This window comes from Camelus ferus, chromosome 10, assembly GCF_009834535.1.
Source record: "Camelus ferus isolate YT-003-E chromosome 10, BCGSAC_Cfer_1.0, whole genome shotgun sequence".
In the NCBI taxonomy this organism is placed as follows: Eukaryota; Metazoa; Chordata; class Mammalia; order Artiodactyla; family Camelidae; genus Camelus; species Camelus ferus.
In genome coordinates, this window is record NC_045705.1 from 56394567 (window position 1) to 56411507 (window position 16941).

The window sequence follows — 16941 nt, forward strand, 5'->3', positions numbered from 1 at the left end:
TTAAGGAGAGGAAAGGAAAGCTCATCTTGAAAAAGTGAGGCAATTAAATTCAGGAAGAGTAGCCTCCATCAAACATCTCCCAGTTTTGTTGGGAAGAGCTTGAGAATGGCCCTGTGGATTTGTTTAGTTGTCACATTGTATATGATGGTGTTCAGCACAGGGACCATGGGAATGAAAGTTGAACAAGAGTGAGTGGACAGTTGATGAAGCCTGTGGAAAAACCCAGGGACAACCGAAAGAACACCCAGGAAACAGAGAAGACTACAGCTGCCCCAACGTGGGAGACGTGTGCTAAGGCTTTATTCAGTGCCTCCAAGAAAGTGACCTTGACTACAGAGCAGATGATTGGGATGTAGGAGAGGACAGCATATGGTGGATCAACCCTTGTGATCAGAGTGAGAACACTTAATCCTCCATACCTGTTCATCCTCGAATCAGAACATGCTACCTTAAGCACATCAGAGTGGAAGCAATAAGAATGAGAAAGGACATTGACTTTGCAAAATGACAGCCTCTTAATGAGAAAATGAGATGAACAGAGGCTGATGCACATTCTAAGGACAATTGATATTATCAATCTTTAGAATTGTAAAGTCTGCCACATGGTGGCTTATCAGAGGGATCTGCAGATGGCAGCAGAGCGGTCCAAGGTCCATGGCCATAGTCCTAAGTAGTGAGGGTTCTGTAAAGTCAGAGCTGCAGAGGAAGAAGAGCTGGATGATTCATGCAGCTAGGTGATTTTATGAGTGTTGAACGAAGGGACATTGAGGCATTGTGGAGAGAGACAGTGCCAGGTCAGCAGTGGACAGCATGGAGAGGAAATAAGACACGTGCTTATTAAGGCGTGGCTCTGGAATCACCACCAATAGGATCACACTGTGCTTAGAAGGAAGAAGGGAATTGAGAGCCAGATGTGGGAGGCCTCTCACCCAGGAAAATCTGTTCAAAGGAAGATTAAGAACTCTGATGTAATGTTTCTGAAACAAGACATGGTGAGCTAGGGAGGCAGCACTCACTTTCACTGAACCCCCGTACTGCCCAGAGGAAGCCACACCCCAAATCTATCTGCCTGAGAGGTTGCTGAGCAGATTCTCTCCATCTGTAGAGCCAGATTGAGATGGGGTGGGGGGAGACACAGTAGCCCTCATAGATTTGGCTTCTAAGATACTTTCTACACTCATGTTACTGTCTCATCTATTTCACAACAGTTTTCTATCAGTTAGGTCTTACTGCCTTGCATTGATGGGAAAACTGAGAGGGAACAGGGATTGAGATAATGTTATCCTGCTTAAGGAATCCCTTGAGCTACTCTCAAGTCCAGCTCATTTAATTGTCATCAGTTATGAGAGTCAGAGGCAGGAACCAGGCAGGACCCCTAAGATTTTGGAAGGACCGTTGGCATTACGTTCTGAATTGACCAAACAACTGTCTCTCCTGTTGGAGTCAGATCCAGAATGCAGACACTGAATCCCGATCTGCCTTCATCTTTTTTGAGTCTCAGCTGTCATCTTTCCAGGAGCTTGGATCTGCAGCTCTGACTGTGCCTTCCTGTCCTGGAGACTAATACAGCCTGGCACTTCCATACATGCCCAAGCAGGGAGAGGAAATATGAGTGATTCTCCGGCTAGGGCTCTCTGTTGAATCCCAAGGAGCCTTGTTCCATTCCCTCAGGTCCATGAGGATCAGGGAGAAGCTTTGAGAAAAGTAATTAAAACACTTTATTGCCAGGTAGCAGGAAGTTGTCATTCTTAATACAGTTTTCCCAGGTGAATCCCTAGCACCTCCCGAATGAACTGGAGCCCTTGATCCAGATACATGTCCCTGAACGGATCTGTTAGAAGGTAAAGGAAACTAAACCATTGAGAAAGCAAATCCCAAGGGAGCAGGGAATGATTTTGAAATTTTGAGTAAACTTCTGAAAACTCTTTCTTGCACATTAGTATGATTATCTCCTGGTTCATTTGCCATCTCATGAGGCTCTTTGTTTAGTTTAAAGTCACATTCTATTTGCAGAATTTGAAAGGAAAATATTTGGTAAGGAAATTGGAGATGTTATACACAGCTATTCCTGATTTACAACGATAATCATCAAAATGCTAATTAAAATCATGTAATCTGGCTGATGATGACATACAACTGATAATTTGAAAAGTCTGAATTTCAAAAGCAGGTAAAGTATTATCAGAAAGAAAAAAATCTGTTAGTTAATCAGAAATACACACTAAGTCCAAAGAATGGTACAAAATATTGCATATTTCCCTACTGAGTGACCTTTCAGCTCATGAGGCCAAATAGATTTTGAAGAGTATCTTCATATTATAGTTTTTTTCCTCCTCTATATTTTACCCAATCCCGTCAGCCCAAGTATTAAACTTTGTTCTGGCTGGTTCAGTAATTAAAGAGCATGAGTAGATCCTTAAAATGAATCAACTATTAAAGTCCCTAGTAATAGTGAACTTGGGTAGAATATCTACAAGATGAACAAATCCTTGCTTACTCATTTAGATAGTTCCTCATACCATAAATCTGGGTGTATTACGTTTTTAAAAGTTCCTGTCTTCTAGGAGAAGGAGATAAAAAAAATGAAAGGAGTAAAGAAACCAGAAAATTCAGTTCTTGTTTCTTTTTTCAAACTAGCAATAAGAACAAATGACATTTATTTTTTTAGTTTTACTGTGTGTCAGACCATATTAAACAGTATACACACACACACACACACATACACACACACATATATATAGATATATAATTTTATTTAAGCCACAACTAAAATATTTTAAATACTTCAAGTGTAATGACAAAAATATCAGTTTTTAGAAAGTTCTACCCAGATAAGTCCCCCATTCATTGAACATCATCCATGGGTCAAGCACTGTGTTAAAATGTTGTACAGACTTTGTCTCAATCTTCATAATAGTCATATTATTATTCATATTTTATTATTGAGACAAATAACATGCCCAATGTCACATAACTAGTGATGACAGAGTTAAGATTTAAATATTAATCTGTCAAGATTTCAAAATGGTTGTACTTTCAAAATGAACTAATGAAGTGACAGCAAAAAAGGAAAATTATATTGTTTATATTTGTTGCTATTCCTTTGAAGTGTGCGCTCCATTGGATGTGATAAGGAGCAGTGACTAAGTGGAAAAAATTTCATATTAAATTCAAGCTTTACAGTTTACCAGCTGTATAAACTTGAGCATATTGCTTTAACACACTTGGACTTCAGTGTCCTCGTCTGTGTCCTCATCTGTTAAATGAGAATGATAATTATAAACAAATTGTATAGGATTATTTTGTGGATTAACTGATATAATTAAATATGAAAAATACTTTGTAAAGTATATAACTCTTAACAAATGTTACATTTTTAAATAACTCATATAGTCCATTCTTTCTTGGTGTTTTAAGCCTGATCTCCAATTAGCATCAGGAAAAGTGTCAGAAAAAGATGGTTAAAAAAGGAGACATCTGAGTTTTAGGTGCTCAAAGCAGTGTAGTGTGCCAGCAGCAGAAAGGGCACTTGGTTACCTTCAGAGTAACAGAGATATGACACATAAGAGTGAGGGCAAAAGATGTATCTCAGTTATCTAATGCTGGAAAACAAACCTTTTCAAAACCCAAGAGCTAAAAAAAAATTATATTATTGCTTATGATTCTTTGGGTCAAGAAGTCAGTGGTCGGCGGGTGACTGGCATCAGTGGAGATGATTCACGCTTGTGCTCTGCTGGCATCTACCTGGGCTGAGGGATCCACAGCGGCCTGGACTACATGCCTGAGACCTTATGCTGGCTGTGGGTGGGTTCTGAATTAGCATCCTCTCACTGCTTAACAAATTACCATACATTAGTATAAACTCTGTGGCTTAAAACAACACAAATGTATTATCTTACAGTTTTGGAGGTTAAGGTCTGAAATTAATCCTTTGGGATTAAAAAAAAGATTTCAGCAGAGTCTTAGTTCTTCTGGAGGCTCCAGGGGAAAATCTGCTTCCCCTCCTTTTCCAATTTCTAGAAGTTGTCTGCATTTCTTAGCTTGTGTCCTCTTCCTTACAAATCTCCAGTCTCTCCTTCCATAGTCATATGTCCTACTCCAGCTCTGACCTGCCTGCCTCTTTCTTACAAGAACCCTTGTGATTGATTACACTGGGTCCATCTGGATAATCCAGGATAATCTCCCCATTTCAACATACTGAAACAAAAGTTGGATTAAGTAAATTTAATGTGTCTGTTTTCCTCATTCTTAGGCCTTGCTTTCAGAACAGGGCAGCACATAGTAAATATCTACCATTCGTACTACATTAAATTTGTCAACTAAAACGGGCACAAATGGATGAATTCATTAAGTCATAAAATATAGCATATAGTGGCTAATAAAAAATGAGTTAGGATTATTTCAGAAAATGCCCCCAAATTATATGTATTAAAAACTTGCTTTCATGATTTCCTCTGGCCTTTTTCTGTCCCTTTTTCTCCTTCTTTAATTCATGGAAAAATATTTACTAAGTGCTTACTTCCTTCTGTTAATGATTCTTTCTTTTAATGCACCATGAAAAGAATGAGAGGCTAAAGCAGGAACATTAGATCATATATGTAATAAATCTCTCCCTGTGCCCTCCTGTGTTAATACTCAGTTACAGTTACTTTGCTTCTTTCCCTTTCTCCTTCAGAGGGTGTAATCCACAGCAGGAAAGATCTGGTTAATGTCTGCATGAGAATGTTACTGTAATGGGGTTTTCCTCAAGTGTATGAAGCGCCTAAGGAAATCCATGCATTTTCTCTGGGATGGGTTAGGAGGCCCCACTGGGGCCAAGGATTCTGCTCTTAAGAAGTCAGTCATCTGGGAAAAAGCCATTTGAATGGCTCTTTGCTTCATCCAGGAAGGGCTGAAATTGTAATCTCCCCAACCAAGCATCTCAGGAAGCAGTTCCATCAGCTTGGGAGTTTTCACTTCTGGTCTCTCTGATAGGGTCCTGTGAGGGCAAAGTAACTTCTTCCTCCAGTGAGTAGCAGGGTAAGGAGATGAAGAAAAGAGGAGAGGGTGTGGGGGGAAAGTGTTAAGGTCATGGGGAAGTGGGGAAAGTTGGAGTAGAAATTTGAAGGAGAAAGATTATCTCTTTTATGCCTTTCTAGCTTTTGTGGAATAGCGGGAAAGAAGATGGAAATAGGAGTGAGTGTTTGAGAAAAAAAAAAAGTCCTTTAGCAACTCTCTAGAAGTTTAAAATACTAATGAGTATTGAAACTTTCCCCTGAAACTCAGAATCATGAAAATACTTCTTGGCCTCATTCATGCTGGAATGGGGAGACACACCAAGGACAGCAACTGCCAAAGGCCAAGGCTGCAGGGAGGGGAATGCAAAATTTAGGGGGACATCAAAACCTGCAGTAATATGAAAAGTAATATTTTAATGCAATATTTTAATCAAATTTTTTAATCCATGATCAATAAAACATCAAAAGTTTAAATAAAGACCAGTGCCACACCAAGTCATATTACAGCCTCAGGCAAAAGAAAAAATATGAACCCCTAGTTTTAATGGAAGCAAGCTTATCAATAATATATTTTTAAATCTACTTTTTTGCTTATCTCATTTTTCAATTGAGAAAACTCCTATATTGGAAATTTTCACTTGACTATGTGAGAATTCTAAATAATTTTTAATTAACTTTAGCTGAGGTAAAATAATTCTGTTATGGTATAAGTCAAATGTTTACACTTAAAATCATGTTGTAAGGTTTAACACAATTGATTTTCAATTTTTTCAATATTTTTTCATATTATGTGATTGTTCTAGAGAACATTAAATATTAAAAAATACATAAAAACATGTATAGAGGAGTGTACATTTTTAATTTTGCCTTAGACTCTAGTGTGGTTTGGCACAGTTCTGATCATTACATAGAGTTTCGGTGTTCTGTTTGTCATGGACTTTTTGCATTGGTTTTGACTTTTTAAAGTATTTCTTAAAAGTGCTCTTTACCCAATTGCTGAGTTTTTAGCACCTTCCTTATATTCCATAGCCAAGGCAAATGTCTTACTTTCAGCCCTGCTGTTCATAACATGTGACAAGCATGATATAGTAGAAAGAGTGAGAGCTTTGAATCAAAAGACTTGTCTTCTACTCTTGTTTAATGAATTAATGTAACCTACCTGAAACTTATCTGTAAAATGAAGATGACAAATAAGAGCTACCTCTAGCCCTATAAGGACTACATGATGTATAGTAATTAAACCAGTTATCAAAATATCTGCCAGAAAGTAGCTTTGACCCAATGAAATGTGTCATTGCAGGAACTTACTGAAGGGGAGTGCCATTTCATTCAGCCTACCATGCTATCCGCTGGTAATTCCACTCCCCCAACTTTCTTCCTGACTGGAGTTCCAGGGCTAGAAGCTTTTCACATCTGGGTTTCCATCCCTTTTTGCTGCCTTTGCACTATTGCCCTCTTGGGGAACAGCACCATTCTGTATGTAGTGATCACAGACTCCAGCCTCCATGAGCCCATGTACTATTTCCTCTCCATGCTCTCCACCACTGACATAGGCATCACTGTTTCCTCTCTTCCCACAACACTGGGTGTCCTCTGGTTCAATGCTAGGATCATCAGCCTAGATGCCTGCATTGTGCAGATGTTCTTCCTGCATGGATTCACCCTCATGGAGTCCTCTGTGCTTTTGGCCATGGCTTTTGACCGCTTTGTTGCCATCTGCAACCCCCTAAGGTATGCTGTGATTCTAACCAACTCTAGAATTATCAAAGCTGGTGTGGTGATTTTTGTACGAATGCTGATCATCCTGATGCCCTTGCTCCTGCTCCTTAAGGGGTTGTCCTTCTGTGGTCCTAATATGCTTTCTCACTCCTATTGCTACCACCCTGATGTGATTAAGTGTTCTTGCTCAAGTATCAAAGTTAACTGCATCTGTGGCTTAGTTGCTCTCATTCTGACATCGGGTATAGATGTTCCCTGCATTTTACTCTCCTATGTGCTGATCATAAAGTCCATCCTCAGCGTCGCCTCTCCAGAGGAGAGGCAAAAGGCTTTTGGCACCTGCATCTCTCACATTGGTGCTGTTGCCATCTTCTATATCCCCTGGGTCATCCTGGCTTTGGTACATCAATTTGGGCATAAAGCTCCTCCGTATATCCATACACTGATGTCAAATCTCCATTTCCTATTTCCCCCAGTGCTGAACCCTATTATATATAGTGTGAAGACCAAACAAATCCGTAAAGCTTTCTGCAGGCTGTTTCCAAACACAGACTAGCCAGTTTGACCATGCAATGGTCTAGAGATAGTCTTCCTTCCTTCCTCTTTTCCTTCTTTCTTTCCATATTTTATTGAGTAACATTAGGCTTTTTCCTAGTTGTGGTAACTAATACAAAATCACATAAGAATATCCTTGTCCTCTCAAATAGTTCATGCAATCTACTGGAAAGGACATAAAATTAAATATATAATAACAACAATGGAGGTGAACTATTGTCACATAATTATATCCAAGAGGCCATATAGACACTGAAGAAAATATCTAGATCATGTTGGAGACTTAAAGAATTCTTAAAGGAGGTGATTACTTGAACTAAGAAGAATATGTAACACATAAAAATGTGAAAACCTTCCAGGCCAAAGGTACAACGCTGTGAAGTCAATTAAATATAGATAGCCTGATACACGAAGGAATTGTATGTGGTTTGTATAGGTGGAGTAAGGGGTCTGTGTGATAGTGGAAGGGAGAAGAGAGGTTTTATGTGAGATTATGAAGTAATATTTGTGCTAGTCAAAGTTAAAATATGGAAGCTTAAAGAATGGTCAACTGGAATTGGGAAGTTTTATTAGATTCACTTTTAAGGAACATTCATTGTGCCCTGGAGAAAAACATTCTCCCTTTATTCTTCTGATTTGAGGTAACCTTCAAGAAATGCTATAGTCTTGTGTTGTTAGTTTGGACTACTTTGTAGTAGTCTTCACTCCCTTAATGCTAGGTAAATTTCCCATCTGTCCTAGTTCATACATAGGGAGTCTGCAGTTCTGGTATTATGATCTAGTATTGTTGGACTTAAAATGGATTCTGTGATTCTAGTACAGGCTCAAATCCTTAAGTCCTCAAGAGAAGATAATGAAGATCACAAGATCTCAAGAGCTCAAAGTAGAAGACAGAATTGGTAGTAAAATTTAGTGACTTCTTGTCTCTCCTGACAATATCCAGTTTCTAAATACACTCCCTTTTATCCCCTCACAAAAAATCCTCTAACATAAGATATAAGATACTGTGAAGGGAGGACAAAATTGGAGGAAGAGTATGAAATAATGCACTAAAGGAAAGATATTTTTTGTGCCTTATTCTATATCTTGTAGAAAAATTTACATCTCAAGGTGATGTGTATGTAGCTCGTTGAGTTTAAGAGCATAGTAGCATTTCTGAGCTTACTGTAAATATTAATTTTTTACTTTGTTAAATTTTCCCAAAAGTCGTAGTCAGATTGAACAGTGGTACATAGAGATGATAAATTAGTAGAACTGTAACATTAATTATGTACACTGATGTATTTATGTATTAATTATGTACTCTGATCAGCACCTGGCAGGTTCAGTACATACCTTACCTCACTTTCACCCTCCACAAGCGAAATCTCACCTTTTTATGTGTTTCTTTTCTGTCATAAAGTCTGCGTCCTCTTCTCCTTGCCATTTCTTCTTCAACAAATAAAAAATTTGTAGATAAAGCTAAAACTGGGCTTATAGAGAAGATTTTAGTAGAAAATGCATATATTAGGAAATAAAAAGTCTGAAAACAAATTATTTAAGTATCTATCTCTAGAATTTAGGGGGAAAAAAGTTAAGAACTCCCCAGAAAGGAGAAAAATGAAACAAAATAGTAAATGTTAGTACAAAAATTTATTTTAAAATTATCCAACAATAAATACGATTAAAAAGACAAAAATTAAAAGACATAAAAATAGGAAGGAAGAAAGAAGAAAGGAAAATGAAGAAAAGAATGAAAAAGGGAGGGAGAGAGGGAAGGGCAGGACAGAAGAAGGGAAGACAGACAGAAATAAACTGACAGAACAATTGGCTTTAATCTCTAATATATAGGTTCCAACTTCACATAAACTCTTTGAGAATAGGAAAATAAGGAACACTCCCTAATGAGTTTTATAAAACCAATTTTATTCATCATTGCAGAGAAGGACCCAGCCAGTGTAACCACACAAAGGAAAATAACACACACACAGAATAAACAGAAAGCAAAGAAGAAATATAAATACTATTACTTATAGAAAACCTGATAGATTGTATAGAATACAAAAAAAATCAACAAATAAACTTTTAAATTAAAATGGAGTTAGCAAGTCTTATGATACATCACCATACAGAGTATTTTTCATATTTTTCACTAACACTTAGAAGAGTAGATTTAAAGTGTTACCATTTAAAATACATGAAAAACCAAACACCAAAGAGTAAACCTCACAAAGGTATAAAGCACCTCTACTCTGAAAACTATAAAACAGCATTGAAACTACAGAAATCCTGAGTAAATGGAGGTATAAACCATATTCATGGATTGACTGATTCAGTACTTTGAAGTATTATGAAATATTCTCCCCAAGATGGTTCAGTACAGTCCCACCAAAACTTCGGAATTTCTGTGTGGATTGGGATGTGTGTGTGTGTGTTAACTAGTTGTTCTAAAATTCATAATGAAAATTTAAAAATAAAGTTTTAAAGTCTTACCCTAGTCAATATCAGAACTTTTGCAAAGCTACAATGATTATGATAATGTGGTTTTTTTTGCCCAGAATTAGAAAAATGGAGAATTAAAGCATAATAGAGTCCAAAACAGACACACTACATAAATGGACACTATTTGTAATAAATATGGAACCATAGACCAGTGGAGAAAACATGGTCTCTCCATTGAAAATTGCTGAGTTAATTTTATATTCATGTACAGAAAATAAACTTGACCCTCACCTCATACCATAAACAAAGATCTGTTCCAAAGGGATTACAGATTTGAATGCAAACAATAAAAGATATAAAGTTCCTATAGATAACATTGGACAATGTATTTAAGTTGTTGGACTAAGCAAATATTTCTTTAACATAACATATAAGGCACTAAAAATATGTGTATATATGTGTGTGTGTGTGTGTGTGTGTGTATATGTGTGTGTGTGTGTGTGTGTGTATAAAGAAGCCTAGCTTGCTCTAAATGAAAACAGGACATTCTGTCCATCAAAGGACACTTTCAAGAAAGTGAATATTAAAAAGAGGATTTGTGTACTATATGTATAAAGAACTCTATAAAATCAATAATAAAAATCAAGCAAGCCAACAGAAAAATGGGGTAAAGTTTGGAATGGGCACTTCGTAAGAAACTAGATGCAAAGTGCAGTTAAACACATGAAAACATGTCTGACATCATTAGGAAAATGTGAACCAATTAATACCAAAATCAGATAGGCTCTAAAGCTCCAGAAATTGCTAACATTAAAAATACAGATACCACCAAATACTGGTAAAGATATGAATCAGTGGGAACTCTCACATGTTGGTATGAATGTAAATTAGTACAAACTCTTTCAAAAACTATTTGATAGTGTCTCAAAGTTGGCCCAGAAATTATACTCATAGAATATAACCAATAGAAATGCATATATGTGTGCTCAAAAAATATAATAATCTTCCTAGCAGCATTATTTATAACCAAAACCTGAACACAATGAAAGTGTCCAGAAAAGGAAAAATTGACAATTTTTGGTGTGTTCATACAATTACAAGAATATTTTAAATAATGAACACTTCCAACACACAGCATTGAGAAGTCTCATAAAGATAATGTGAAATGAGCCAGAAACAAAAGCATACATACTGCATTACTCAATTTATATACTTATATTTTATTATTTTGTAAATAAAAATTATAAGCTAACCCATTCTAAGGTGTTGAAAGTCAGGATAATAGTTACTTCTGGTGTAGAAGGAGGGGATAGCTAATGGGATGTGGCTGGGGATGGGGTACTAGAGGATATCTAGGAAGGATGTATACCAGAATTGGCAAAATCTGGCCTGCAGGCCAAACCTGGCCGCCATCTGTTTTATAAATGAAGCTTAATTTGAACCACGCCAGTTCAGAATAGTCTTTGGCTATATCATGCTATAACATCAAAATTAAGTAGTTAAGACAGAAAACTCTATGGCCTGAAAAAGCCTAAAATATGTACTATCTAGTCCTTACAGAAAAAAAGAAAGAAAGAAAACCAAACTCACTGGCCTCTATTCCGTATATTTGGCTGGGTAACTGTTATGTATGATAAATCATTGAGCAGTGCGTTAATGAAATGCATAATTTGATGAATGGATGTTATTTTCTTTCTATCAAAATTTTATTTACAATCCAACAAATCATTATTTTCTTCCTATGATGTACCAGATGTGTTGTGGGCGTTTAGATGGTGTGTAAAGTGTGAAGTGCACAGTCTTTGTCCTCCAATCACATCAAAGTCTCAATGAAGAGTCGTGGCATGTCACACAGGGCAGGAGTAAATGTCACTGTATGTTAGTGTTTCTACACTCATTAGCAACAAAAGAGAGTACGCAACAACCAAAACAGATTTGGTTATCTATCTAAGTAGAAGTTATCTATAGCTGCATCACAAATTACCAGCAAACGCAGTGGCTTAAAAGAAGTAAAAATGTTTATCTCAGAGTTTCTGCCAGTCCAGAGTCTGGGCACAGCTGAGCTGAGTACTCTGCAAGGATGTAGTCAAGATGTCATTGGGGCCACGGTCTCTTCTGAGGCTCGACTAGGGAAGAATATGCTTTCAAGATCACATGATTGTTGGCAGGATTCAGTTAGTTCCTCATGGCCAGCTGGACTGAGGAACTCAGTTCTTGCTGACTGCTGGCTAGAGGGGCCACACTGAGTTGCTAGCTGGTTGTTGGCTGAAGACAGCCTTCAGGTCTCTGCCATGTGGGCCCACCCTACATGACAGCTTGCTTCATTAAAACCAGGCTTTATGTAACAGAAGCACAGAAATAATATCCTGTCACCTTTGCCATGTTTTACTGGTTAAAATAAGTATAGGACCTACCCACATTCAAGATCAGAGGATTACACAAGGGCTCAAGAAAGCAGGGGTAACCAGGCCCTATTTTATTATTTTATAATCTGTCCGTAACAGAAGGATGTGGGTGGAAACCATAGTTAGATTCTAAGCTCTTTAAAGGCAATAGTGGGACAACTTTTCATTCTTTAACACTGACTCATTAAATTTCAAACATGATTTGCTCTTAGTTCATTTTTATTGTTGAAGTATCAGTCCAGACATTTGTTGGAGGTTCCAAGTAGAGCTATAGTGCTTGAATTGAAACCCTCACACTTTCTGCCATAAAGAGTTCTCACACAAGGAGACACAGGAACAATAGCCAAATAGACATTAAAGACAAATATCTAAGTGGGGAACACATTAGTGGATTTATGGATATCTAGGCAAATATATGACTCTCTCTGCCAGTGTGGGGCTTCTCTGTAGGAGAGGCACACAATGTTTGGGTGTGGATTTTTTACCTTTCCTATGGATCTAGAATTGCTAGGACTGTACAGTAGTCTGCATTCATTACTCTCCTGGCCACATTGACAAGGACAACCAAATTCCCCCAGGGGTCTCTATCCTTAAACTTACTACTTCTGGAAAATAGCAAGTAAGAGAGCAAGAACACATGCACATGAGACCTCATCATCTACCTATAGTGACTGCAGCCACTAGCAAAATTGGGTCCAATTAATATATCAGGAGCTGACCCATTTGCCGGGAAAAGCAAGTAGGTGGCTGAACAGAGATGGATTTGGGAGAGGATGTATCGTCCTCCCTCTGGATCAGTGTGGTAGTGTAAAAACAGGCTAGGAGACTGAAGTGCATGTTTCTTCTCTCTTCGTTGTCGCCATGATTATTCCAGTGAACACTGGTTTGCTTTCCTGTCTTCCTAGCACACTGATAATCTAGACATAATGACATGAATCTCTCTATTCCCCAGTGCCTAGAACAATGTCTAAGCTTTCCATTTATACAGATTATTTGGTTTATTTTGCTTTGTATTATTGTCCCTGTGGACCACTGGTCACTTGAGTTAATAGCCAGATCCCTTCCGAGATCACACAGCACTGTCCTGTATTAATAGATGGAGAGAGGAGGATTTTGGTATTCTCTGTCTGCAGCCCCAGGGAGATTCACATTTTACCAATGGCCCCATAGATTAACTCCGCTTTCCTATAAAATCAGTGGCGCCAGAGCTATAGCTCATTCTCTCTCTGCTGTTGAAGACAGAGAAGGCTTCTCTTTGCACGTAAAACTGGTAAGAAACAAGAGAAAGGTGTTCATTCTGTTGATTTTGTGCTTTGTTATCTATTCATAAATATTCATAGGAGCTAAAGAAAGGCAGATAACATTAGGTTTTACCTCTTCCATATAACACACAGATGGCTGAACTCTTCTAGTTTATAGTTAAGTATTACAGTGTTTTTTTTTTCTCAGATTGAAGTGAACCCTGGAAACCGGCAATTAAAAGGGAACTGTAGAAAACGAGCATGAAGGGAATGGTAACATGTATACTTGTTACAGGGAATTCACTCTCAGGAAGTAAACTCTACCTAGTATTTTAAAAAGCTTGATTGAAAAATAATAGTATAATAACAAATACTGCTATTATTTGATTTTAAACCTTCCTAGAATTTATTATAACAATGTAAATTTACTACTTCAAAATTATTTTTTATATTTTAATTGAATAAGACTCTATAACATTTGTAACATTTCTGAGTGCATTGAGTCAACTGCCTCTTTTATTCTCTGCTGTGTCTACTAAAAACCTCTCTCATCCTCAAACCAGCCCCCATTACCTTCATAGCCCTTCTGCAGTAAATTTCCTTCTAATAATTCATGGAGGAAAAAAGTAGGCACTGGTTTAAAAGGAAGGAAATTCTAACATACGCTGTGATCTGGGTACTCTTGACGACATGGTATTGAGATAAGCCAGTGACAAAAGAATAAATACTCTATGATTCCATGTATATGAGATACGTAGAGTAGTCAAAATCATAGAGACAGAAAGTAGAATGGTGGTTGCCAGGGGATAGGGAAAGGGGAGAATGAGGAGTTGTTGCTTAATGGCTATGGAGTTTCAGTTTTGCAAGATAAGGAGTTATGGAGATGGATAATGGTGAAGGTTGCATAACATTATTAATGTATTTAAATCCACTGGACTGTACACTTAAAAATGGTTAGGGTAGTAAACTTTATGTTAGGTGAATTTGACCACAATTTTAAAAACTATAAAAAAAACACACACACACACAAAACAAGTAGCCCTGAGTGACATTTCCCTCAGAGAAGCTTCCACCAACCTGCCACCTCTAGTGTCAGTGCAGATGTTGGCCCTCATCTTTGTGAGGTCTAATTACTGTCATGCTCTATCATCTATTCAGTCACCTGCTTTCTCATGGACTTTTCTATACCAGTTAACCCCTGTCATTCTATATTTTAATCTCTCAGTATGTACCATATCTTTAATCTCAGTTTAAAAATATGTACGTTTCTCTAAGTCTTCCCAGTCTTATGAGAATCTTCCATCCACCTTATGGTCTTCTTTAGTCATGGCTTATTGTTCTTGCATTCACTGATATGTTTCCAAAAATAATATACACTACTTACTTTTCCATTCATTCTTCAAGCCCCTGTAGCAGTTCCTCAGCTTTCATCACCGGACTTCACGTGTTTTTGATTTTGTTTTTGTTTTTCCTGTGTCATAGGGTCACTAGTCTGCTCTTAGTAACATTTGAAATTTTCGATCCTCAGAAGACGTGACCACTCAAGCAATTCAGCACTGTTGTTCATGTAACACCCAGTCATGGCACCATGCTCTCTTGATTTTAGTGGTTTCTGGAAAGCTGTCTAGTCTCATCTTGCTTTAGTGTATATAGTCTTTTCCAATAATTGCTGCAGATTTCCATCTTTACTAGTTTTCTCTTATAAATCTACTCTCTGAAGGTATTCACCCACACTATTGGATTAAAAATGGCACTTAGAATGATAACTCCCAAATGTATATTACCAGCAAAAATCTGGAGATGTTTGCCTGGAGATTCACACCCACATGCGCACTGAAGAGTAATGGATATCTTTAGGTGAATTACTTCTAGTCATTTCATACACGGTGTATTCAAAATTGAGTGTATTGATTTTTCTTAACTAATTCTTTATTCATTTAATCTTATGATCTGATGAAGCTTAAAATTCTGTCAATATAAAATGTAATTATCATCAAAGTGTATAAAATTATATTAACATATTTTCCTTGAATTTCAGAGTAAAATGTTTATTTATATACCTGTATACATGTAATAGAGTTTGACTGAGAGCTTTCACAATGACAAAGTACTTATCTATAACTTTAAATAGTGCTCCTAATCAAAAGAAAATTTATCTAGATATTTTTATATAACAACATAATTTACTATTTCTATAGGAGGTGAGCATCGTGAAGAGAAATGGTACAAATTTGGAACAACAAGGAGATCTTAGGTAACTTGACATCTAAATTTCTGACTTTCTTATTGACCGGCATTCCTGGCCTAGAGTTTGTCCATGCCTGGATCTCCATTCCTTTCTGCTGTCTTTATGCCACTGCGCTCTCTGGAAACAGCATGATCCTGCTTGTCATCATTACCCAGCAGAATCTCCATGAGCCTATGTACTATTTCCTCTCTATGCTGTCAGCTGCTGACTTGGGCTTGACTCTTTCTACAATGTCAACAACGTTAGGTATCCTCTGGTTTGATGCTTGTGAAATCAGTCTAGATACCTGCATTATCCAGATGTTTTTTCTTCATGGACTTACCTTCATAGAATCTGGGGTGCTGGTGGCTATGGCCTTTGACCGCTACGTGGCAATTTGTGATCCCCTGAGGTACGCTACCAAACTCACTAATTACAGAATCATTCAGATGGGCCTCTTAATGATTATGCGCACAGTCACATTAATATTACCACTACTTTTGCTCCTTAAACCCCTCAATTTTTGTGGAGTGAATGTCCTTTCCCATTCCTACTGCTATCATCCAGATGTGATTAAATTAGCATGTTCAGATACTCGGGCCAATAGCATGTGTGGGTTAATTGATCTCATCCTGACCACAGGAGTAGATATACCATGCATCGTCCTGTCTTACATCTTGATCATTCGCTCTGTCCTCAGTATTGCCGCCCCTGAAGAACGACACAAGGCCTTTAGCACCTGTGTCTCCCACATTGGAGCAGTTGCTATTTTCTACATTCCCATGATGAGCTTGTCCTTGGTGCATCGCTATGGCCAGTCAGCCCCCAAAGCGGTCCATTCGATGATGGCCAATGTATACCTGCTCTTGCCCCCTGTGCTCAACCCCATCATCTACAGTGTAAAAACAAAACAGATTTGCAAGGCTATACTCAGGTTTCTCCTTAAAAAATAAACAGAGATGATTAAGTTTGAGGAAAACATGATAGAAGTGGCTTTCACTGTACAAAAGCAATCCTGGTATGTTACTGAATATTAGAAATTTTTTCTCATTTTTTTCACTTATTCAACAAATATTTAGTAAGCATTTTTGTGTTTTAGTCATGAAATATATGTATATAGTCAGGATTTTACAGTCCAATCAGGGAAACAGGAAAATAATAATAATGAAATAATAAATATAATACCTATAGTAACTATAGTAACCATAGTAACAGACAGATCCTTAAAACTCAGTTGCCAAAAATGGTAGAAAAATTCAAAGGAAAAAGGAGATACAAACCTGATGAGAGTCACATCAGTTTTATTGCAGTTGGCACAGTGGTCATTGGTAGGAGGGGGGCTTCATGAATCCCACAGCACTGGGGGCAGCAGTGTG

General features: G+C 37.5%; 2 protein-coding genes across 2 annotated transcripts in view; both read left to right on the forward strand.

Moving 5' to 3' along the window:
* Positions 1–16518, forward strand: part of LOC102515287 (olfactory receptor 51F1) — a 64500-nt gene extending 47982 nt beyond the window's left edge. The window contains exon 2 of the mRNA XM_032489208.1: positions 15537–16518. Coding sequence (XP_032345099.1) covers positions 15559–16518 — 960 coding nt within the window. The 5' untranslated portion in view covers positions 15537–15558. The remainder of the gene's footprint in view (positions 1–15536) is intronic.
* LOC102515020 (olfactory receptor 51F1) lies at positions 6123–7291 on the forward strand. The gene has a single exon (XM_006173617.2). It carries the CDS (start codon positions 6337–6339, stop codon positions 7270–7272), a length of 936 nt encoding a protein of 311 aa, XP_006173679.1. The 5' UTR covers positions 6123–6336; the 3' UTR covers positions 7273–7291.
* Positions 16519–16941: the final 423 nt, after the last annotated feature.

Coding starts and splice junctions, on each gene's coding strand:
- LOC102515020 (XM_006173617.2), top strand. CDS start 6,337: ATGCTATCCGCTGGTAATTCCACTCCCCCAACTTTCTTCCTGACTGGA.